The following is a 25,218-nucleotide window of genomic DNA, read 5'->3' as shown; positions in this document are numbered from 1 at the left end:
TGTGAAGTTTGAGGCTAGCCTGGTCTACAGTTGTAGAACACCTGAGTCTACCCAGAAAAACCCTATTTTGGAAAACCAACCATCCTACTGCCCAAGCAAGCAAGCAAGCAAGCAAGCAAGCAAGCAAACAAAAACACCATTGTAGAGCTGTCATGGTCAATGTAGATCATCAACTTGATAGGATCTTCAGTCACCCAGAGGGCAAGCCTCTGGCACCCCTGTGAGGGATTACCTAGATTGGGTTAGCTCTGGGCACACCTGTGAGGGATTTACCTAAATCAAGTTAGCTCTGGCTAAGCCTGTGCAGAATTATTTTACTAGGTTGGGGGGCGGGAAGACCCACCCTAAACTCAGGTGCCCCCTTCCCTTGGACTTGGATCATGGACGGGATAAGCAGAGGAAAGGGGCTGAACAGAGTGTCCATCTCTTTCTGCTTCCCGACGAGGATACAACACGACCAGCTGACTCAAGCTCTTGCCTCTAGGAGGTCCATGCCATGATGGGCTACACCCTTAACATAAACCTTTCTCCCTTAAGTTTCTTTCATTAGGGCATTTTATTGCAGCAACAGAAAAAGTAACTAAGACAGACCTATGGTGTCCTGTGATATAATTCCTGTGATATCGTGTGATATAATTCCTCTCCTGACTGCTGTGCAAGGGCTAGGAGTCTACACACTCAGGCATCCGTTAACTACGTACTAGGGGTCACGTGCCCGGTGGAGTGCTGGATACGCTACTGGGAACGAGGGAAACGGAGGTTCCGAAGGAGGGACTTGCCGATTCCTCTGCTAGCACCACACAGCCCGGGAAACAGACATTTGAGTGTTCTCTCGGCATTTCAGATAAATCCGGATGCATCTACTTACATTTGCAAAGCACTTGGCAGCGCTGTAAACCCACTTACATCATTCTATTAAATAAGACGACTTTAATTTTTCAAACAACACTCTAAACCTCCAACTGTACCCCGGCAGTGGACACTCCGTCCCTCCTTCCTGCTAACTTCAAATCACCCAAGTTTTGTTTTGAAAAGGTCCTCAGACCTCGCACCAAATCTATTTACCTGGGTAGCTGCTGAAAGAGAGGCGGCTGCTGGTGGTGTCTTTGTCTCTGATGTTGAAATCCCAGTGTTTATAGATCCTCAGCATGGCTGCGTACGTGTACCAGCTCGAGTGGGCAAAATAGATGTTCTCAAACCCAGGAAGGACCTGCAGTCACAACCACAGTTTTAGCAGCATAGGCTTATGGTGACTGTGTGCACGATACACGTGGGTGGCCCTCGGGGATTGTGTCAACTTATATTTATGGTGCTGTCTTCTTAAAAATGCATTTATTCACCGGTGTGGGCATATGTATTCCTGTGGGTGTGAGTGTGTTATGATGTACCTGTGCCAGGGAGGTCAGAGGACAATTGGTGGCAGTCAGTTCTCTCCTTCCACCTTGTTAGTCTTGGGATTTGAACTCAGGCTACCCTGCTTGGCAGCAAGAGCCTTGTCCCTGCTGCGTGATCTCCCCCATTTCTTTCTTATTGGAAAATATGGCCAAAGGAGTCCAACATGACCATTCAATGTATGTGGACTGTCAAAGAGAAACATCTGGAAGGTAGGAATGGCACAGGCATACAGCATAGACAGAACTGTGGGGGAAATAGGTAGTATCATGTCTCATTCCCTCCATCTGACTTCCAGCCAGGGGTGAGGAGAGGTTTGCTGTCCAAGGGTGACAGACATATGGAAAGAATATGTGTTGAATATGTGATGGGGAATATACTGTGTATGTTTATCTTATTGATTGTTAAATAAAATACTGTTTGGCCAATGAGACAACAAGTAGACCAGACTAGGAGTCAAAGAGGATTCTGGGAAATGTAGTAAAGAAGTGCTGATCCAGGCAGGAAGTGACATAGCAAGGAGACTCATATTTAACCAAGGAGAAATAGGAAGGGCCCTTTTTTCCCGTTCGCCTCCTCGAGCGGCAAGATGTGAGCCACCGGCAAGGAGGGACGCCAATAAGGCGTCCAATAAGATAAGTCTTATAAAATATATAGATGTATGATAATTGAGACTGAGCTAACAGATGAGAATCCTAGTCATTGGCCAAGCAACTTTATACCTAATACAAGTTTCTGTGTATTCATTTGGGCCCTAACTCGGGCAGGCGGCTGGCATAAAGCTCACACGTGGCGGTGGGGCTCAGGCAGCTTTTGGTGGAAAGATTTATCGTAACAAATATGTGATGAGTGAAACTGGTTACGGTGTATAATTAGTATATACTAATAAAGAGTCTGTGTGGGTGGCAAGAAGAGAGGAGCTATGAGTCTCACCTTAATAAGAGCCGAACAGTGGCCCATGTCCCATCTCTTAAACACCTTCATGCTGCTCTCTTTTGTGGGAGACAGAGAGGGGATGATGTCCAGCAGGTCGCCGACGGCGTTCAGGAATTGAACTTGGGCCATCGTAAGGGACTGTGAAAGGACACACAACAGCACTGAGCACTGATTTGTGACACGCCATCTTTGACTTTGCCTGATGTCCAGGCTCTGTTATATTATTATGTGGAGGCTGTACAGTGTGATAGGTGTACTCTATGTTACTGGAATTCACAAACGAATTTTCTGGCCTTACAATCGAGTAGTGGAGTCAGCACATGGTGTCAGGGCAGATTCTGAAAGTGAAAGTCCTAGGTGAAGACAACAGGCAGAGCTTCTGTTGGCCTTCCTCGGCAGGAGTCCCTTGGATGCAGCAGTATTCTATCTAGAGCAGGGGAACTATTTCATGGAGGGGCCGGTGCTCTGTGAGCACTCTGGGGCATAGCTACTTTGCTACTATCAAAGCAACCTCCCAGTGCCGGGGGCTGTGGCCTATGGATGCTCAGGGTCTGAACGCAAGTCCCCTTGATTACACAGCAAGCACTTTGTCCATTGAGTCATCTCCATAGCCCATAGGTTGGTTGGTGCATGCGTGTGTGTGCGTGCGTGTGTGTGTGTGTGTGTGTGTGTGTGTGTGTGTGTGTGTGTGTAAAACATTCATAAGCTGTCTCAGTTACTTTTCTATGGCTATGACGAGACTCCATGACCAGGATAACTTATAAAAGAAAGAGTTTATTGGGTCTCATGGTTCCAGAGGGTTAGAGTCCATAATTATGATAAGAAGCATGACATCAGGCAAGAAGGCCTGGTCCTGGAGAAGGGCTAAGCAGGGAGTTTTCTGTGACATTGTTGAACAAGAGCAGATGGGGAAAGACCACGGGGCCTCAGCCCTGCTAGAGCTAAAGGCAACTAGATTATGTGGGAGTGAGAGCAGCATTGTTCCCCAGGGGAGAGCCCAACAGTTGTTTATCCAAATAACCATGGTCAGCCCGGAAACAGACAAGCGGCATAAATGGCCTGAGCAGGCTGTGCTTTTATGTATGTAGGGACACCTCTGCATACGCACACAGATGCATGCATGCATTTAACACAGTTAATGAAAAAAGAGGCCATCAATTTGAAAGAGAGCAAGGAAGGGTATGTGAGGGGCTTAGAGAGAGGAAAGGGGAAACGACACAATTATACTATGATCTCAAAAAAGGAAAACACAAAGTTTAAAGGTTAGATATATTTGCATCATTTTTCCTTTTTAAAAAAAATTTTTTTTAAAGAAATTGCTCTTCTTTGTCATTAAATTGTGCTTTGTAATTCGGATCAGTGTGGTTTTGAAGGCAAGCCTGCAAAGCAAGTTCCGTTCAAGGAAACGCTGTCTTGTCTCCTTCTCTTGCTCTTTCCTTCCTTCTTTTATAGGCAATTTTAGTTTTAGTTTTTTATTCTTTTCCTTTTTAAAAAGATTTATTTTTACTTTACATGCATAGATGTTTTGTCTGCGTGGGCCTGTACACTATCTGCATGCGATATCCAAGTGAGCCAGAAGAGGGCACAAGATTCTGTACAACTGGAGTTAGACATGTGGTGAACCCAATTGTGGGTGCTGGGAACTGAACCCATGTCCTCCGCAAGAGCAGCCAGTGCTCTTAACTGCTGAGCCATCTCTGCAGACCCCTCGTGCTTTATTCCTTAAAAATGTTTAAATTATATTTTGTATTTCTGTGTGTTTGGAAGGTGTGTGTGTGTGTGTGTGTGTGTGTGTGTGTGTGTGTGTGTCCTTGTGATAACACTAGAACTAGAAAGCAGGGTTGCTGGATCAGAGGCCACATGAGTACCCGATTTTCATACAAAGTACATAAATTCTAAGCAGTGTTTTAGGACAGTGCCCCCTTTTCTCACAGCCTTGTCAACACTAGACCCATGAGGAATCCTCTATGAGGATGGTTTCTAGTTTTCTTCCTTCCTTCCTCCACCTGCCCTTCCTTTTCCTTCCCTTATAGAGTTAGGGTTACTATTGCTATGATGAAACACCATGACCTTGGGGAGAAAGGGTTCATGAGGCTTACATTTCCACATCCATAGTCCATCACTAAAGGAAGTCAGGGCAAGACACTCACATAGGACAGGACCCTGGAGGCAGGAGCTGAGGCAGAGGCCATGGAGAGTGCTGCTTCCTGGCTTACTCAGCCTGCTGTCTTATAGAACCCAGGACTACCAGCCGAGAGATGGCACCATCCTCAGTGCCTGAGCCCTCCCCCATCAATGACTAATTAAGAAAATGCCCTGCAGGTTTGACTACAGCCAGATCTTAGGGAGGCTTTTTTTTTTTTTTTTTTTTTTCAGTTAAGGCTCCCTCCTCTCAGATGACTCTAGCCTGGGTCAAATTCACATAAAACCAGCCAGCACGTATAGCATCTCATGTAGCCCAGGCTGGCCTCAAATCCCTTATGCCGCCGAAAATGGCTGTTCTAGTTTCATTTCTGCTGATGCGATCAACTGTCTGGGTAAGAAGCAGCTCAGGGGAGGAAGGGGTTCACTTGGCTTACAAGTGCAGGTTACAGTTCATCATTCCAGGGAGCTCAAGACACATCCACAGCCAAGAGTGCAGAGAACAAATGCATCCCGGCTTGTGTACTTCTTACTCAGCTAGCACTTTCTACCCTTATCCAGTCCAGGGCACAGCCCATCAAATGGCGATGCCCACGTTCAGGGTGGGTTTTTCCATCTCAGTTAACCATCAAGACAATCTCCCACAGGCAGGCCCAGAGGCCAACCTGATCTAGACCATCCCTCAAGAGTCTTCCCTGGTGACTCTTAGTTCTGTTGGCAGTTAAAACTAACCAGCACATGGCTTTGAACTCCTGATCCTCCCACCTCCACACCCCAAGGGCTTGAGTTTCAGGCGTGTGTCACCATACCCAGCTTTTACGTTGTATTTCTGATTTGTGAGCAAGGCTGATCTCCTATGATTAATAATTATGAATATAATTCTGGTTAGCTTTTTTCAAATATTTTGCCCTATGTATACATGTACATACACACACACACACACACCACATACTACCCCACGGTAACAAAATATTCATAATTTTTGGGACTACGTCAGCTGGTACCTTAGGCACCCCAAGGTTTTTTAATTTCTACCCAGAATGAGATCCACATGGCTTTGCATATTTGTGTGTTTATGGGATTATTGCTGGGTGTGGCAATCAGAATTTATATACTAAGACATTTTTGTCTTACTAGGGAGGAAGTCTAAAGCACTGAAACTCCCATCAAGTTAGCTAAAAAGCCTGTACATTTGTAACTGTTTCTTAAACCTCACCATGAGCTGTGTATAGAAAAGGCTGGAAAAAATAGAAACAAACTACCTTTTGAACCAAAACTTTGTGTTGGTCAATTAGATGTTACAGTATGATGTATATAACAGTGCTTGTCTGTGAGGAAAGGGTATCTTGGTCCCACTTTGATCTGCTAATAACTTGGAATGCTTTTTTTTTTTTCCTTTGTTGAGATAGAGTCTTACTATATAGCCCTGGTTGGCCATGTACTCTTGACATTTGGCTTTATTATTTGTTTGTCAGATGGATTTATTTAAATGGATTTCTGTAAGAAGGACAAATAGATTCAGACATTACAGCCTTAGGGATAGAACCTAGAACATACTATGTGCTCTACCACAAAGCTATGTCCCTAGCCTTGGATTAAAAAATTCTTTCTCACTACTCAGGCCATATAAACTCTGAGGGCCCTTTGAGAAGTCCTACCGTAGTCTTTTCCACTGAAGCCCTTTTTATCGCTCCGATATAAAGCCCGTCCATCTGGGCCATAACATAGCCGGTGTGTCTCCAGAACGGGTCGGCTTTCTGTAGTCTGATCTTTTCCCGAGTCCACATGTCTTGTCTCCTGGGGGAGAAATTAGATTTGACCACAGATCTCAATGGTGGCTTACTCAAAGCCAAATCAAACCAGGGTCTAGAGGTCACATACCCGCACATGCTGGTGTAATTATAACTTATTAAGTCACCACTCAAGTGACTGACCACACATTCACACATTGAACTGTTTCTACTTTTGCCCCAGCATGTTCGGAGCTTTCTTGGGGCCTTACGTAGGGAACTAGGCATGCGAAACCAACCTGTGAAAGCCGAGCACAGACTGTCACTATGCAGTCCTTAAAGAACACTGCTTCAGCGATAAAGACAGAAGGACAGACTGCTTGGCTTGACTTTTGTATGTAGAAGAGCTGACGTTGGACAAAGGGAGACAGTGCTCCGAGGACAAGTACAGTTCTGCATTTCTGACACATTTCTCCATCTCTGGAAGTTATCCATACCTGCCTTAACATTTCTGTTCCAGCATTCTCAGAAAAAAGGGTTATTTTCTAATTTACGGCGTGTGAGCATCTTGCCTGTCAGTATGTCTGTGGGCCATGTGCATGCAGGCCAGAACAGGGCGTGGGATCCCCTGGAACTGGAGTTACCATGTGGGTTCTGAGAACAGACCCAGGGTATCTGTAACAGCAGCAAGTGGTCTTAACTGTGGAGCCACCTCTTCAGGCCTCAGATTTTTTTAAAAAACCTATTATTATTATTATTATTATTATTATTACTATTGGTTTTTCGAGACAGGGTTTCTCTGTATAGATTTGGAACCTGTCCTGGAACTCTCTCTGTAGACCAGGCTGGCCTTGAACTCACAGAGATTCTCCTGCCTCTGCCTCCCAAGTGCCGAGATTAAAAGTGTGAGCCAGTTCAGGTCAAATGGTTTATTTTTAGTAGTTCTTTCATTTTTATGTCTTTTAGTTCTTTCTATGGGCTGACTTAATGATCTGATATAATTTTTCACACAGATAGCTATTTCTGGTTTGTTTGGGGTATCTCTATTCTTAAAATAATCCAGTACACACCTCAGGAGTTCCAGCCTCATGATCTTGCCTGGTGTGTGGTACAGCTTCTTGGCCTTTCACAGATGGCATGTTTAACATGTGATTCAGCAGAGCACACAAGAACCTTTGTGACCCCAGATGACTCTCCTGCCAGACCATCGATTTAGTTATATTTAAAATGTACTCTCCAGAAAATTTAATTAAAATGGAAATACCCGCAGAAAGCATTACAAGTCTGACTTTAGAACTGGGTACATGGGTAATCTCTGAACTCCAGAGGCTGAGGCAGGTGGATCATGAATTTGAGGTCAGTCTGGGCTGCATAGTAAGACCCTGTAGGTCTCCCCCAGTTTGCAGTTTAGGGATTAAGTATTCCCTAACACCCAGCTAGAATTAACTGCCAGGGGCATGACACAGAAACACCCGAGGGAAGGAGAAAGGAGGCCTAGAAAGAAAGTGAGGGGCACCCACGTGGGAGGCTTCGGGGACCTGGCACTGTCTGCTCGTCACTGCCAATGGCTTCTAGCTATTTTCAGCCATTGATAATGTGACATTCAACCTGACCTCCGAAGGAGCTGAAATTATGGCAACAGGTTTTACTCCACTAGGAAAATGTGATCTGCTCCAATAGGAGAGGTTCTGCTGGAGAGACAGAATAGGAACATGGCCAGGAAGCGTTGCAGGGCAGCCTTGGCAATGAGAACAGCAAGCTTTTATACGTACAATAGGAAGTTGTACACTTTGTCTGTGATGGCAGGGTCCTTGATTAGCTGTGGGTACAGGTTCAAGAAGTGGTCATACATGAGTCTGAAACGACAGGTAAAATGCATTACATTCCAGGTCTATTGGGTTTCACGGTTGCAATAACTTACTTTTCCGGCTAATTCCGGCTAACTAGAATGTTCATCCCTTGCAAACCTCCGCCATCACTCTTTAAAGTTTAAATTAAAAAGATGCACACCTTAAAATGAAGACGTCTTTGTAGGAGCTAGAGAGATGGTTCAGTAGTTAAGGGCACGCGCTGCTCTCCCAAAGGACCTGAGTTTGGTTCCCAGCACACAACATAAAAGCAGGGTGTGTGGATGATGAAGAGAGGTGGATGCTGGGGCTTGCTGGCCGGCTAGCTTAGGGGAAATGATGAGCTCTAGGATCAGTGAAGAGACCTTGCCGTAAAAAAGAAGGTGGTGGGTAGGGCGGTGGTGGTGCATGCCTTTAATCCCAGCACTCGGGAGGCAGAGGCAGGAGGATCTCTGTGAGTTCGAGGCCAGCCTGGTCTCCAGAGCGAGTGCCAGGATAGGCTCCAAAGCTACACAGAGAAACCCTGTCTCAGGAAAAAAAAAAAAAAAAAAAAGCTGGGAAAGAGATGGCTCAGTGGTCAAGAGGACCTGAGTTCAATTCCCAGCACTCATATCAGGAAACTTACAAACACCTATAACTCCAGCTCCAAGGAATCCAACACACACACACACACACACACACACACACACACACACACACACACACACGTGCACACACATCACACCTACGTAGTAATAAAATAATAATATGATTTTAAAGTAATGTGGAATGCAGAAGAGGATGACACCATAAGTCGAATGCCATCTGTGGTTTCAGTGTGAAATGTCCACCAGTGACTTCTGCTGGAACAGTTGATCCTGAGCTGGCAGTGCTGTTTTGGGACGCTGTGGAATCTTTTGGACACATAGCCTAGAAGTCAGAGGCAGAGTTATAGGAGTGGGGCTGGAGGGCCACCCCTCTCCTGGAGCCCTGTGCTTTCTGAACCTGGACTCCGAGTAACCAGCTGCACATGCTTCTACTGATACAGCCACAAGCTACTCCTATGGCTTTGCCTATTCTGTCATGATTGCTCCCAGGGGCCCAAATGACCAGGGCTTGAACCCTCTGATGCCAGGAGCCCACATGGCCTTTCCCCTCACAGTTGCTCACCTCAAAGGTCTTGTCACACATGGGAAACTAGGTGAGACCCCTGGGCAGGGCTGTTGATTTGAATTTGTGTTTCAGGGCAACAGATTTAGGGGTTCTTAGTCCAAGGTGTCCCTACACACCTCAGTGAGTTTCAGGAGACAACCAAGTGTTCCGTGTGGCCCTGGGTGAAGCCAAAAGACACTGAGAGATCTTAGACTTGGCAGACATAGGGGATGCTATTGAAATCTAGGTAGAATGATTGTTTACACAGCTGGTGGCCATGTAGAGTACGTAGTCTTGCCATATATCAGACAATTAAAAAAGGCGGGGAGGATAAAAGAGCTTGTTCTATTGTGGTGTCTGCTGGGGAATGCCACAACACAACCATTGACTAAACCTCACAAGACGCCTCGGTGACATAGACCCATTCTTGGGGATCACTGGTCAGAGGAGGGGAGAAGTATGAATGGATTGTGTAAATGGTAGCTCATGTGTTAGAAGTGACTCCTCTAACACCTTCATCTGGAGGAATGAGATTCAGACCACAGACAAGTCAGGATTTTGCTTGCAGAACCTAGCCCCGCCACCCGGGGGGTGTCTGGGGAGACGGCTCAGTGGTTAAGAGTGCTTGCTGTTTGGCTTTCAGCACCCACAGGGTGGCTCACAACTGTCAGTAACTCCAGATGTAGAGGATCTGATGCCCCCTTCTGGCCTCCATTGGCACCCCATACACATGGCACACATACATCCATGCAGGCAAAACACGTATATACATAAAATAAGATAAATAGAAAACAAATTTAAGTATGCAAATATAATCTGAAGTGCAGAGACTTTGGGGCTGAAGGCACTCCTATGAGCATGGTGAATGTTCCTGAGACACAAAGCCCTCTAAGAGACACGGCACAGTAAGCAGAGGGGGCTCTTTCTGCCTGGGGAAAGTGGCCTTAGGAGAGGAAGCCAAGTGGCTGATATGGGCAGATGAAACCCATTTTCTGGGAAAAGGTTAAGCCTAGAACGATGTTTATCCTGAGGACTGAGTGTGTGGCCTCGCCTGTAGATCTACAAGAATGCTGGGTACTAAGGGATACAACAAGCATTTGGAACTGGGAGGTGCTAAGAGACAGGGTCAACTGTCTAAGCCAGTTTTGTTACTAAACAATGAAATCACAAGGTTGCTTATTTTTTTTTTGCTTGTTTGTTTTTGTATAGAAGTCTGGCAAGATGGCTCAGCCAATAACAGTGATTGCCCCGCAAGCCTGACAGCCCCAGTCTGATACCCAAAGCTCATATAAAGGTGAAAGGAGAGAACCAGCTCCTGAAAGTCGACCTCTGACTCCCACAGGGGCATCATGGCAAGCACCCTAACCCACCATACATTAGATATGCTCGTGTAAACACACTCACACAACTCTCTCACACACACTCACACTCACACTCACTCACCACATACACTCCCACACACTCGTACACAACACATATACTCACACACACCACATATACTCACACACACACACTCAAGTCACACACACCACATATACTCACACACACCACATATACTCACACACACCACATATACTCACACACACACACTCATGTCACACACACCACATATACTCACACACACCACATATACTCACACACCACTTATACTCACACACACACACTCATGTCACACATTCACTAAATTAAATATAGTTTTAAAATATAGAAAATAGACTTCATAAACAAATTTAATTTTTTTAGAAAAAAGACTGGGGACTTTTGGTATACAATGCTCACTTAAGTAAGGAAACAAAAATATTGTACATTTTACCTCAGTCCTCACCCCTGCGCCCTGCAAGGGAATTTTACCTCAGTCCCCATTCCTGCCTAGTTCACTCAGTGCTTCAGCTTTTTGCATATTCTCACTGTCAATAACACAGCATGTTCTCAGATATGGAAAGTTCTATGGATTTTGCTCCAGGGAGCATGTGTGGAGACATGTTGGCTCTTAAACATTTTCAACCCTCAATGAAAAGCAATAAAACCCCAAATGTCAGGATTTCCAGCTCAGACAATTCCTGAAGCAGTCTCAATCTTGACTTGGAGATGGCTGCTAAGGAGACCTACATAACACGAGACAGATGGAAACATAGACAACTGAGATGTAATTGCTAAGCTATTTGTTTTGTAGAGGATATATATATATATATATATATATATTATATATATTTATTTGGTTTTTTGAGACAGAGTTTCTCTGTGTAGCTTTGGAGCCTATCCTGGCACTCACTCTGGAGACCAGGCTGGCCTCGAACTCACAGAGATCCACCTGCCTCTGCCTCCTGAGTGCTGGGATTATAGGCATGCGCCACCAACGACCGGTGAGGCTATATTCTTAAATTTATTTTTTTATCATATTTATGAGTGTGTGTGTGTGTGTGTGCACATGTGTGTGCACATGTGTGTGCACACATGTACGCACTGAGTGCAGTGTCTGAGGAGGCCAGAAGAGAGCATCAGATCCCTGGGAACTAGAACCACTCTGGTCCTTGGGAAGAGCAGTACACACTCTTAATTTCTAAGCCATCTTTCCCACCCAAGATTTATTTATTTCTGGTTCTGATATTCAGAATAGGGAAGAGATATACTAGGTGAGAGGTGGAGCTGTGTACCCATCTGTGGCAACATACAAGGACACAGGCTATGTGCGTGTGTGTGTGTGTGTGTGTGTGTGTGTGTGTGTGTGTGTGTGTGTGAGAGAGAGAGAGAGAGAGAGAGAGAGAGAGAGAGAGAGAGAGAGAGAGAGAGAGAGAGAGAGAGCACCTGCATGCATGTGTATATTCATATGTAAGTTCAAAGGATACCCATGGGATTTGCACCTCAGGCACTTTCCACCTTGTTTTTGAGACAGGGCTTCCCTTTGGCTGGGAACTCAACAAGCAGGCTGAGCTTGTTGGTAGTGAGCCCAGCGATGTCCCTGTCTCTCCCTCCCTGAGCCATCATGCTATTCCATTACTTGGGTTATAGGATTGAGTTTAGGTCCCCATGCTTGCAAAGGGAAGCACTTTATAGGCTAAGCCAGCCCGAAGGACATAGACATTTTGCTAATGACGAAAAGCAAGACTTCTCCATGGTTCTGTCTCAAGCAGCAGAGCCAGGCTTGTGGAAGGAATTCTTGAGGTATTTTACTTGAAGTGGGGGATTTGAGACAGGGTTCTCTGTTTAACAGCTTTAGCTGTGCTGAAACTCACTTTGTAGACTAGGCTGGCCTTGAACTCATAGAGAACCATCTGCCTCTGCCTCCCAAGTGCTGGGATTAAAGGTGTGTGCAAGATATTCTTGGCAGTACGCAAACACAAGAGATGAACTGTTTGCTTATTTTATTGGGACCATGGTGCTGGTAAACTTTTCCAACCTTAGCAATGGTTGTATCAACATGTTAAATATTCTGAACCAAAGAATGCTCGTGTGCCCACCTCTGTCCCTCCCTTCTGAGCAATAAAACAGGTGTGTGTGTGTGTGTGTGTGTGTGTGTGTGTGTGTGTGTGTGTGTGTGTGAATCCACTCCTTCCAGAGGGGCAGTTGCCATGGAGGACGTTTCAGTAGCTGTCTTGGACACCCCATTTTTTAAGCCACTTTATTTAAACAACTAGAGAGAGCATCCTAGGGTCCACATCCTCATCCCCCTTTCTTCCCAGAAATGTTCCAATGCCTCATTTTCTCAATGACCCATCCAAGAGCACTTAATTTTTACATGGTCAGGGAGACATCAGAGACTGAATTACAACTCTTAGGGAGTTTCCCAGTCATGGTCAAAAACAAAGGAAGGAAACTCAGTGTGACTGGAGCTACCCTGCTGTACCATATGTAAATACATGCTGGTCTCTGATTTGTCAACTGCAACAATAGGATTCAATTAAACCTAATGAGCATGTAGTTAACAGCTGAGGCAGAAGTGCCAAGCCAGGCATCTGGGTGCATGAATGCGGTTAAGACAGGGACCCTACCTTCAAGCTCCTACAGAAGGAGGAGGGATACAGTCAGTGGGGATACAATCACCAGAAACCACCAAGAAGACTCCATTGGAGGATGGAGAGATGGTTTAGTGTGAAGGGTGTTTCCTGCTCTTGCAAAGAACTTGGGCTTGCTTCCCAGCTCCTACATCAGGTGGCTTACAACCACCTATAATTCCAAATCTGGGGGATCTGATGCCATCTTCTAGCCTCTGGGGACACACACAAACATGTCTCTCTCTCTCTCTCTCTCTCTCTCTCTCTCTCTCTCTCTCTCTCTCTCTCACACACACACACACACACACACACACACACACCACAAACAAACAAATGAGAAAGACAGCATCAGCATTTAGCTGAGGCATGATGGCCCAGGACTATAATCCCAGAACTTGGGAAGTAGAGGCAGGAGGGTCAGGTGTTTAAAGTCATCCTTAGCAACACAGTGAGTTATGGGCCAATCCATAAGTCATCTATCTCCAAAGATAAAGGAAAGTGAAGTAGAGACAGTCTGTGTGACAGGCTGTTGGTTACTTTTCTTGTTGCTGGGACACAAGGCAGTATCAAGGGAGGGAGCATTTATTTTACTCATGGTTTGAGAGGCTGCAGTCCAGCACAGTGTAGGTGGGGTGGGCTTCATGTCAGTAAGAGCCTGGGGCTGGGACTTTTCAGATCTTGGTCAGGAGGAAGCAGAGATGCCAGACCTAGGTGCTTTGACTCTTCTGGGTGGGTGTGATTATGTGTGCAGGAGGGTGCTGATAACCTAGCAAATGCACCCCAGCTACCTCCCAGTCCTAATACATCACTCCAGGGTCCAGGAGTCACGCTCAGATAAAGCAAAGGGATGGGGTACTTACGGAGCTGTCAGGTAGCCCTCCAGGTAGCCAGCCAGAAACATGATGATCTCATTGCTCAGGTCCCGAGAATTATAGCCAGATCTGATCTCTAGGATGCCCCAGCCTGTGGTTCCAATGGAGTCATTGAAGAAGCCGTAGGCATCCCCAGTCTTGTCCAGGACATTCCTGACTTCTACCGTCCTCGTATCAGGTTGCCAGTATACAGTTGCATATATGACTCCTGCAGGAAAGGAGGGCCACAAGGGATGCGCTCAGCCACAGCTCATGCCCTTCCCCTGTGCAATTGGCATTCTAGTGTTTGTCTTTAAAAATCTCTGTTCTACAGTCTGGGGAGACGGCCCAGTCAGTGAAGTACTTGCTGAGAAAGCATAAGAACTGAGATTTGATCTCTGGCACCCTAGTAAAAGCCAGGTGTGGTGACATGCGTCTGTTATCCCAGTACTGGTTCTCAGTGGCTAGTCTAGTCTCTGGCCAGTAAGAAACCTGTCTTTGGAAATAAAGAAAGAAAGAAAGAAAGAAAGAAAGAAAGAAAGAAAGAAAGAAAGAAAGAAAGGTAGATAGCATCCCAAGGAACACCTGAGGCTGAGCGCAGGCTTTACAAGACGTCACACACACACACACACACACACACACACACACACACACACACACACACACACACCTTTAAAGATAAATTCTTCAGTTCATCATCTTGGTCTTACAGCCCGTTTCCTGTTCTGGTGTCTAGCTGTAACATCACCAGTTACACTCTCCAAGCACTTTAGGATCCAGAAACCATACATCCTGCTTTCCACCCTGCCAGGAACTGGGTCAGCCTTTCTGATGTGAACCTACCATTTCCTCCTCCTGATGTTTCCTCTCTTGTTGCCAGGATAACAGTCTAGAAATGGTTAGTGAGGACTCAGGAAACTATCCTGCCTCACAGGGGTCACTGTCCCTGCAAGAACAATGTACCCATGCACACACAGGGGCCACTGTCCCCACTCCTTGATACCCAACTCTACATGGTGAAAGCCTCAAGTCCAGATAGTTTCATTCATTGGATACAGTGCCTAGCTCATAGTAGGTTCTCAGTAAATAACTGTGGAAGGAGTCCCGTATGGCAGTGTACATCTGTGTAATGGTAAACGTTAACCGTCAGTTTGACAGAATCTAGAACCACCCTGGAGACTGGTCTCGGAGCATGCCTGTGGCAGATTTTTATGATTTTATGAACTGTGGTGGGAAGACCCACCCACTATGTGTGTCACCATTCCCTGGCTGGGACCCTGGACTAAAAAGAATCACCATGCCTATTGAACAGGAAGAGGCACAGGGCCACAGGCTGAGACTGACCTGAGTTACATCCTGGAAAGGAGGAGTTTCTGTTGTTGCTGATTGTTTGAGCCACACTCACTATGTAGCTCAGATTAGACTATAACTCATCACCCTCCTGCCTCAGAATCCCATTTGCTGGAATTGCAATCTATGTCATTAGACCCAAGCAGAAGGCCTTTATAGAAGATTGAATGGAAGTGAACTTTTGCATTACATTCTTGGCAAGTGTCTCCATGGTTGTATATAACTGTAATCCCACCACTCAGGAGGTAGAGGCAGGTGGGTCACTGCAGGTTTGAGGCCAGCCTTCTAGTCCCGGGCTGGCCAAGGTTATAGAGCAAAACAACAGTCTCAAAACAACAACAACAGCATGTACACACACACACAAACACACACACACACACACACACACACACACACACCTCTTACTCAATTCTGACAATAAATAATGAACTGTTAAAGAAGTTGTGCAGCCAACTATAATCTAGGAACTCTACATGTCTTACTTAAAAATTCTTTTCCAAGGGGGCTGGAGAGATGGCTCAGAGGTTAAGAGCACTGACTGCTCTTCCAGAGGTCCTGAGTTCAATTCCCAGCAACCACATGGTGGCTCACAACCATCTGTAATGATCAGGTGCCCAGAAGCCATAGTTGATTCCTACCCTGACCTCTCTCCTTCTCTGATACACATACACACACAGACACACAGACACACACACACACACACACACACACTGGAAATGAGGAAGCAGGGATGACTTTAACACACACACACACACACACACACACACACACACACACACACACACACACAAAATGCTGGGAGAAGTCACAAAAACAGGAACCATAAAAGAAAGAGGGAAGGCCAGCGAGCCCACGGGTCTCTTTCCTTCCGGCTCTATCTTCTAAGCACAAGAATTTGTATCTTTCTCCAAAACCCTTTGCTGCACACTGAGGCTGGCTGAGGCAAGGGGAGCATTCAATGGCTTAGTTCTCTCTTGTTGGAGCAACCTGCTTCCCTGACCACACAAGCCAGCTTTTCCGACACCAGCACACCTCCACATGAAGACACCGGAGTCCCATCCTCAGGGGAATTCACCCCAAACACCTAGCTACCCACAGGGCATGCATTTAGAATTAACCCCAAATCTGAGGTTTAAGATCCACCCCTAATATACCTCACTCATTCCATGGTTTCTAGCAATTCCTTCTTGTTTCTAGTGCCTGTACTATTTTTTTCCAACTCCCTTAGCATGTTAACTTATCATACATTTCCGCTGTTGAAGAGCATTTCTATGTAGGGGCAGATGTTGGAGAAAGAGAACTGGTGGGGGAAAGTACTCTATCCTTCTAATCCTAACTTCCTTTTCAGTAGCTCTTTCAAAGTGAAGATCACAGCCTCCTACCTCTGTGAAGGGCTGTCGTCCCTACACCTCTGCTAAGGACTGCTGTCCCCCACAACATGACGTTTCTTTGAGGACTCGATTGTATGATTTTTTTTGAGGGTTATTTTATGAGTGTTTTGCTCACATATATGACCGAGTACCACTCCCATGTCTGGTGCCTATAAGTGCCTGGTGCCTTTGGAGATCAGAAGAGGGTGTTGGATCCCCTGCCGCTGCAGTTAAGAATGCTAACAAACCTCCATGTGGGGTGCTTGGTGTCAAACTCAAGTCCTTTGCAGGAACTCATGCTCTCAACTACTGAGCCATTTTGCCAGCCCTACTTATGTATTTCGAGACAGGCTCTCATGTAGCCCAGGCTGGCTCTGTACTCCGTGCACAGCTCAGGAAGACCTTGAACTCCTGACCCTTCGGCCTCCTCCTCCCAAGCCATACAGATCTGGGCTCTGTGCTCATTCTTCTAATGAAAAGCAAGTTTATTCAATCATTAGTTCATTCTTAGAGGTTGGCCTAACATCACTCTTGTAATTATGTTTGCAAACAGAAATAAGAGGCCGGAGGAATGGCTCAGCCACTCTGCTTATGTCTGTCTAGGCCAAGAGACAAATGCTAAGTGTGTTGGTGTTCTCTTTAGAATTGTGGGAATGAAAGGTTAGAGTCAAATGTGTTTAACAGCACACCCTCAAAATCAACAGACTTGATTCACTTCTGAGCTAATTGAAATGCTACTGTAATGTACATCATGTTGTCAAATTGTTGTGTGTTCTTTGAACTCACTGAACTGAGCCTAGGATCTGGGTTGCCCTGACCTCTTTCCAGAACCAAGCATGTTTGTCTCAAAAAGTCCTTCAACGTCTGGCGACAGGTTCCCTACGCCATCTGTGACAGGGTGGGGCAGGGAAGGGAGCAGAGTACAGCAAAACAGCCCAGGAATAAGAAACACCATGTTCTTCAGAACAGCTTAGAAATTAAATCCAACCAAGGTCACTATTATTTATCCCAAGATATAATGGTGCCTGCAGTGAGAAAGGGCTGGAAGTTTGGTCATGGATATTCATCCACAGAGAGAAAGCTCAATTTAAACCCCAGGTGATGCCTCGAGATGTCCCCAGCTAGTTTCTGCAGAAGTCCCGAGCATTGAATCCAATGACGCCTTCGATGACACCATCTCTATCTGTTATTTGTTCTTTTGTCTGGAAGCCTCAGCTGAGGGCATTCTCTGCCTGGGACTCTTCTGGGAACTCTAGCTGGCTGCTTCATGAGGCTGTCCCAGGTGGTTTCTGTAGGGTGGTGTGAGCACCCCATGTAGTGATGTTGTATATACCCCTTTTACCACTTAATAAACTCACGAAAAACTGAAAATGTGGCTGTTGCAGATCATTTGTTAAGCAATACAAAGGTGACCTTACAATGAGTATTTTTCTTAATAAAGCTGGGGGACGCCCAATGGTTTCCATATTTTTCATGAAACAATCATTTCTTGTGAACTTTACTATTCTCTACAAGCTTGTTTTCAATTGAAAAAACAAAACAAACCCTAACTTTTCAAATATGTAAAATGCATCTGTCCACTTATTTTTTAAGATTGGATCTCATTCTGTAGCCCAGGTTGACCTGGATCACTGTGTAGCCCAGGCTAGCTCTTATCTCATGACAGTCCTCCTGCCTCTGCTCCCTGAGTGCTGGTATTAGAGGTGTGAGCGACCACGTCTAGCTGGCTCCCATATTTAGAAGCTAATTTTCTTAGCATCTCATTTTATAGAAGAGTGAATGGCTTTTAACCCTAGGTGACAGTGTTGGTCTTCTGGATCAGTCTTTTAGAGCGAGAAAGGGAGCAAGAAAAGGAACTGAGCAGGTAGGTGGGCTATGTCAGAGAGAATAAGATGTTAACTTGAGGTTTATTCTGTTTGGGTTGGGTTAAGGCCATGTTCGCTGAAGTGCCTCAGACTTCCTTCCTCTATCATTTGCTCCTAGCTTCTATGCGATGATTTTTCATCCCTTCTTCTCCTACAGGGGCCCCCAGGAAACAGCTCTCTGGATTCTAGACGTGCTTTGAGTCATCATCAGGGTTACCAAGGAAGTAACTGGTTTGTGAGCTGTGCAGTGTTGGGGCAAAAAAATGGTAGGTGTTCAGCTTGCCTCTGTGCAGAGAACAAAGCCCACATCTCTGGCTCAGAGGAGGGTTGTGGAGGCAGGTTCACCCTGGGAACAGAGGGAAGTTCTGGAGGAGCAGAATGGGGGAAGCCGATAGGGTCTCCCAACTGTGGGCTGACTGATCTTCCTGGGCCCTGCTGAGCAAGTGTGTGGAAGAAACATCTGCAGGCTGCATTCCAAGGATGGGAGAGGAACAACAGGTCATGGTGGCTCACTCCTGTAAGCCCAGTGCTTGGGATGTTGAGGCAGGGGAATTACTGTGAGTCTGTTGACTTGGGCTCCATAGTGAGATATTATCTCCAAACAAAAAAACCAAACATTGATGGAAAAGCCACATTTCTTGCCTGTTGCTGTCCTCATAGTCAGAAGATGCCCTGCCCCTGTACTAAAGTCTGTAGTTAGAGGTGTTCTGGAGTGGAAAGCAAGACCCTGTGGCGGAGTGCAACTCAAGTGAGGCACAGTGGGGCACACCTGCGTGGAGCTGGTCAAACGGCTGATGACCCTGAAGAATAGTTAAGAAACAACAACACCTGGAGACTTCTCAGATCCAAAATGGCCCACTGTCCTTACCCCCTTGATCATCAACTTGGCCTCATTCTGATTTGGTGTGTGTCACCCCCGGCACCCCCAGCCCTACACTCTGTTTTGGGGAAAGTGTCTCACTGTGTAGCCCAGGCTGGCCTCAGTTTGTGGAGATCATCTTTTTTCTGCCTCCCAAGCCCTGAATTGAGGTGTGTGCCACCTTGCCTGGCAGATTTGGTACTCTGAGTCACCATTCATCTGGAGCACTCATTAACGAGACATATTTGTGTGTGTCTGACCCGATACTCTCCATCACAAGCTCCTTGGGAACGGGAGGTGAGCCTCATCCATCATCACATCCACTCCCTCAGGCCTAGCACAATTCTTTCTTGATTATATGGCCACCTAAATCCCAAACTGGAGCCCTGACTGGAAGGCTGCCCATGAGAACACACTCACATGGAATTCATAGTCTACATAGTAGAGGTCAGAGGACAGCTCCCAGGACAGTGGAGTCAGGTGTCTCCCTCCTCCCTTATGTGAGTCCCAGGGAGCTAACTCGGGTCAGCCTCTTGCCCAGTGATCCTTTCTGGTTGAGCAATCTCAATGGCCCCTGGATATTGATTCATGATTTCAGATTATGAGTTATATTGGTCACTTGAGTTTACAGAGGATCGTAAAGAATAACACTTAAGAAGCTGGTCAGCTCCTCATGCTGGCAGTCTGACGGAGGCCTGTCAGGGCAGGGCAGTCTCTCTCAGGGATTTGTTTATTCTATTTTCCAAGCTCAATCAAAAGTCTTCCACAACTTTCCTCACTAAGATTGACTCATGTCTCCCTTTAATCCCAGCACTCGGGAGGCAGAGGCAGGTGGATCTCTGTGAGTTCGAGACCAGCCTGGTCTACAAGAGCTAGTTCCAGGACAGCCTCCAAAGCCACAGAGAAACCCTGTCTCGAAAAACCAAAAAAAAGAAAAAAAAAAAAAAGAAAAAAGAAAAGAAAAAGATTGACACATGTCACATGACTTCTAGAACAGTATGGACACAGAGTTACAAGTTTTGTTTTACACAAACATTTCCCCATAATTTCACTACCTCTATGTTATAACAGTATTAAGTAAGTTCCTCTTTTGCCCTAGTACAAAGAAGCAATATAATAACTCTAGCAATAACTCACTGGCCACCCTTTAAAGATAAAAATGCAGCCTACAGGAGCAATTGGAACAGTAAGGACAAAAAGACCATGCTAGTGTGGTGGTTCACGACTTTAGGTGCGCTATTCAGGAGGCAGAGGAAGGGAGATCTGAGTTCTGGGTCAGCCTGGTCTACGCAGTGAGTTCTAGGCTAGCCAGGGCTACATAGTGATAGCCTGTCTTTAAAAGAATAAAAAGCAATGAAGAACTTCCATGCTAAAAAAGAAACCCGTGGAGCAACCATGAGACCCACTGTAGTGAATTCAGAGTTAAAGCATCCATTGAAACTGGACTCAACCAGGAGTCGGCCATGACACCTTAGGGAGACTGAAACGATATCCAGGATGAGCACATGGGTGAGGCTTCCATGCATGGCCGTGCAGATCCCACCATTAGGTCAGAAGACCCAACCAGACAAGTGCTACCCAGACGGATGCCCCCACTGGCTGATTCCAGGGCCTACTAAGGGCAGATGAGTCGGGCCTCAGACATAGAACCCAATAACATCTGCTTGTGTGTCTAGGTGACAGGAAGAATATGCCCAAAGCAGGCTGTAGGAGCACCCAGTCAGCCCGACAGTTATATTTCTAATGAATAATTAACGATGAGTCTGGGAACAGACTTGGGTGTGTATCAGGTTGAATTGGCTTCCATAGATCTGATCACATTTGGCAGGCTGACTTCTGGAGTCAGGTGAAGAACTAGTTTTAGGAAGGAATGTGCTACATTCTGAGTCTCAGAGAGGTTGGCTCATCTTTCTCTAGTGACCATTCCACTAGAATTACTGGGGCAGGTTTGAAAGCCAACACCTCAAAATTCCCAGGGTGCAGGTCCTTGTTGATGGAAGGTAACAAGAATTAGAGCGATTTTTGGAAAGGAGACCCTGCCCAAGTCCCACCCGATTCTTGGCAAGGTCACTGTGGAGAAGATCATGAAATCAAATCAATCCTCTCCGAATTTGACTTTTTGGAGTCTTCCAAGTCTGCATAACCCACAATCCATTTTGGTCTTCTTGCAAATGGAGGGATAAGATTGGAAAGAGGCCTGTTGAGACCTGCTTTACTGACAGGAAGGGTTACACCGGTACCCTCTGGCAACCCAGGTGTCTTATCTTTATGCAAATTCTCGACTTCCTCCCAGTCCCGGCTCTTCAGGCTGTAGAATGGAGATTTTTATCCTTTTTTTGAATTATGAGGCCATCTGGAGGAAAGAGCATTGCTCCTTTTTGTTCTGTCCCTGTCTCGCATCAAACTGATATTACCAGTTTGGTGTTACGATAAATCTTTCCGCCAGATCAATGCTCTTAAGCCAAAGTCTCTCTTCTGCCTTTAGAAGCAGAATATAGGCCTGCCTCAAATCCCACGTCTGTGAGATCTGGGTAAACATACTTATCCAAAGGGCTTTTTTTTTGACCGGAGCCCTTTGGATTTGCTCTGGCTGTGCCAAGAATTGAGGCCAAAACTTTAAAAGTTGCCAGACCTCTAGTTCCCTCTTTAAATTCCACCTCTGGCTGGTCTATGGCAGGGCTGGAGCGCAACCCGCCAGACTCCCCACCAAGAAGTGAGACCCAAGACGCCCCTGGGTGCAAACTTGCAGGGACTCTGGCCAGCCGCGGGCGCGCGCTGGGGGTACCGGGCGGCGCCCCCAATGCGCGACGGCTCGTTCTGCTCACCTTTTGAGCTGTAAAACTGCGCGGCGGCGGCTGCCCAAGGAAGCTGCAGCAGCAAGAGCAGCAGCAGCGGCTGCGGCGCTGGCAGCCCGAGACTCCTGCCAGGACTGCGGTGGGACATCGCTCCTCCGCTGTGACCTCTGCCGAGCTGGATTAGGTCCCGCTGGCGCCGGCCGGCGGTGACAGCTGTTGCAAGAGTCGCACTTGCGGGTGGCAGTGCGGCGCTGCGTTGCAGAGGCCCCGGCGATCTTAACTTTCTTCTGGCATTAGTTTTGCCTCTTTGGGCGCTTCACGTGGCCTTGCGAACCAACCTTCGCCTTTCTGAGCTCCAGGCTGGGATAGGCGGATCCTTTCCGTCAGGTCTGACCCTCTAGTCACCTGTGGGCCGGGCCAGGAAAGTTCTCAGCAGCGCTTTAGGGAAGTTCAGGGGCTGCGCTGCTTTCTCTGGCCACCTCCTGCAGGTTGGAGCTCAGGGCTAATGAATCAGTTCAAGGTGGCCTTGGCCTCTGTGGTAGCAGATGAGGTACCCCAGGCAGCTTGGAGTCGCATGCCACTGCCTACACACAGAGCAGATTCTGTAGCCTTCTGTCTTCTTGGGTCCCTCATCCGTCAGGAACCAGGCAGGGCCTCTCGTGTCAGCCTGTCTAATAACCTCCGGAGCTCGATACCTCCGGGCCTTGGCTTCATTGGCCGGAGCTGATCCACACTGGGCTTGAAGCTCATCTAACCCTGACTCCCCATTGAGACCCCATTTCTGGGCAGGGCTCACAGTAACATTGTGAGTTGGTCCAGGGTGCCCTAGGTGACATTGTGAAGTAGGCAACAGGCTTCATGCTGACTGAGCGCAGTTTTTGCTACTGGATCCAGTTAAGACAGTTAAAAGCAAGCCCCTATAGTCGTGTTTGTAATCCCAGCATTCCAGAAGCCGAGGCAGGAGGATTACTGAAAGTCTGGGGTCAACCTGGGCTACAGAATGAGACTTTGTTTCCCCAAAGCAAAAACAACAACAATACCCCAAACCAAACAACAACAAATCCACCAGGTAAATAAACACTAAAGAAACGATACTGATGAAAGATACCTTTGCTAGAGGAATAAGGGTGTCAGTAATGGTTAGAAAGACACGTGTGAAGTATGGAGCACACATCACAATTTTGTTTGGTAATATTTAATGGAGAAGCTGAGGGCATCGCAGGGACTGTGAGGAAATAAAAACAAAGGCAAACTGAACCTTGGGTCCTGTGGTGCATACCTTGTGAAATTGTATCACCCCAGGTATTTATTCCAGGCGTGTCTCCACATCCCAGCCTCTGTGACCTTACTGACCCTCTGGATGCACGGAGCCAACTGTGCGGAAGAGATGACTCTCCGAAGGCACCTAATGGGAACTGGGTTCGCCCACCTGATGATTTGCTAGCTGAGTGTTTATTGACTTCAGTGTTCCAGGATAGAACCCTACATGACAGCTCTGTCCTTGCAGAACCCCATTTTAGTCGAGGAAGTGATTATTCATATATGCAAAATAATTGGGTTAGATTTTCTCAACCTCAGTGCTATTGAAATTCTGGCCCAGTTATTTCCTTGGTGTGTGTGTGTGTGTGTGTGTGTGTGTGTGTGTGTGTGTGTGTGTGTGTGTGTGTGTCTTTCCAAAGCCTTGAATGTGATCATTGAAAATACCTCCAGATGTTGTCCTAGCTGAAATACTACCCCCGGCTGAGCTCTGTTGTTGTAAGTTGTGGTACATTTTGACACATTTAAATTGTGGAGGTTTGAAACTTAGAGAATGGTGATAGCAAACTCTAGGTTAAAAACCCAAGGATACTGGTTCAAAATTGCAACTGGAATCAACAGGGCCAAACCCAGGGATCCAAAAGCCCCAACAGGCTAACCTCAGCCACACACTCTGTGATGGCTAATCTTAGTTGTCAACTTGACACATCTGGGAAGCAGCAATTGAGGTACAGCCTCCATCAAGTTGGGCTATAGGCATGTTTTGGTGTGTTTGTGTGTGTGTGTGTGTGTGTGTGTGTGTGTGTGTGGTGGGCAGCTGTCTGATTGCTAATTGATGTAGAGGGCCTAGTTCTGTGGTCAGTGCCATCCCTAAGAGGGTAGACATGGGCTCCATAACAAAGGTGACAGAATACGAGTCTGCAAGCAAGCCAGTGAGCAGTGTTCCTTCATGGTCTGTGCTTCAGTTCCTGCCTCTTCGATCCCCCTGACTTCCCTAAACGATGGACTAAAACCTGAGATAAACTCTTTCCTCCCCAAGTATTTTATGGAAGCAGTGGGCGAGCAAACTGCAGCCCATTCCCACCACACTAATGAAAGAGACAAAGAGGAGTCGAAAACGGAGGAGATTCATCCAGTCTGGCCACATTGGGAAGATGAACAAAGAGATCCAGCCACCCCAGGTGCTCTGTCAGGGCCCTGCCATGAGCTTTAGGTTTAAAAAGAGGGAACAGGAACTCCAGGCCAAGCAGTCCTGGCCGCAGTGTGGTCCTGCCCGTCATTGACCCATCATTGTTTAGTGCCACCCTTTCCTGTAGGTTGTCACAACGTGGAATCTCGGGGGACAAGTATATCCCCCCTACACCCTCATGGCTGGCACCAGGCTTCAATCTTTTCCTTGTTGCAGCCTGAGAGTCTAAGAAAAATCCCAGTCCTTCGGAGACTGTTGTTAGCTTCACTGAAGTGGACTTTGAAAACTCTCCTTGGTCATTTAAAGGGTTCCCCTGAAAAGGGGACTAGGATGTGACTCAATGTTAGAGAGTTTGCCTAGCATGATGAGTGAAGACCTGGGTTCAATCCCCAGCACCACCACAAACTAGCTTCGGGAGAGGAGCCAGAGCAGGAGAAAGTCCCCAACTGTCCAAGGACCCCACACCCCAGTCTCCCATTCCTTGTAAATACCAGAAAGGAAAACATCCACAA

The 25,218-nt window shown here is 46.6% G+C and overlaps 1 protein-coding gene across 1 annotated transcript in view; it reads right to left on the bottom strand.

Moving 5' to 3' along the window:
• The window catches only part of Plbd1 (phospholipase B domain containing 1), a 46,766-nt gene extending 24,358 nt beyond the window's left edge, over window positions 1-22,408 (bottom strand). Inside the window, exons 1-6 of the mRNA XM_027429907.2 lie at window positions 22,291-22,408; window positions 14,031-14,250; window positions 7,973-8,056; window positions 6,129-6,267; window positions 2,326-2,466; window positions 1,066-1,210 (exon numbers count right to left, since the gene is read on the bottom strand). Coding sequence (XP_027285708.1) covers window positions 1,066-1,210; window positions 2,326-2,466; window positions 6,129-6,267; window positions 7,973-8,056; window positions 14,031-14,250; window positions 22,291-22,408 — 847 coding nt within the window. The remainder of the gene's footprint in view (window positions 1-1,065; window positions 1,211-2,325; window positions 2,467-6,128; window positions 6,268-7,972; window positions 8,057-14,030; window positions 14,251-22,290) is intronic.
• Between the last annotated feature and the right edge of the window lie 2,810 nt (window positions 22,409-25,218).

The sequence above is a fragment of the Cricetulus griseus genome, chromosome 8 (assembly GCF_003668045.3).
Source record: "Cricetulus griseus strain 17A/GY chromosome 8, alternate assembly CriGri-PICRH-1.0, whole genome shotgun sequence".
Lineage (NCBI taxonomy): Eukaryota > Metazoa > Chordata > Mammalia > Rodentia > Cricetidae > Cricetulus > Cricetulus griseus.
The sequence above is the reverse complement of the archived record's forward strand: the minus strand, read 5'-3'. Positions and strand labels throughout refer to the sequence as shown.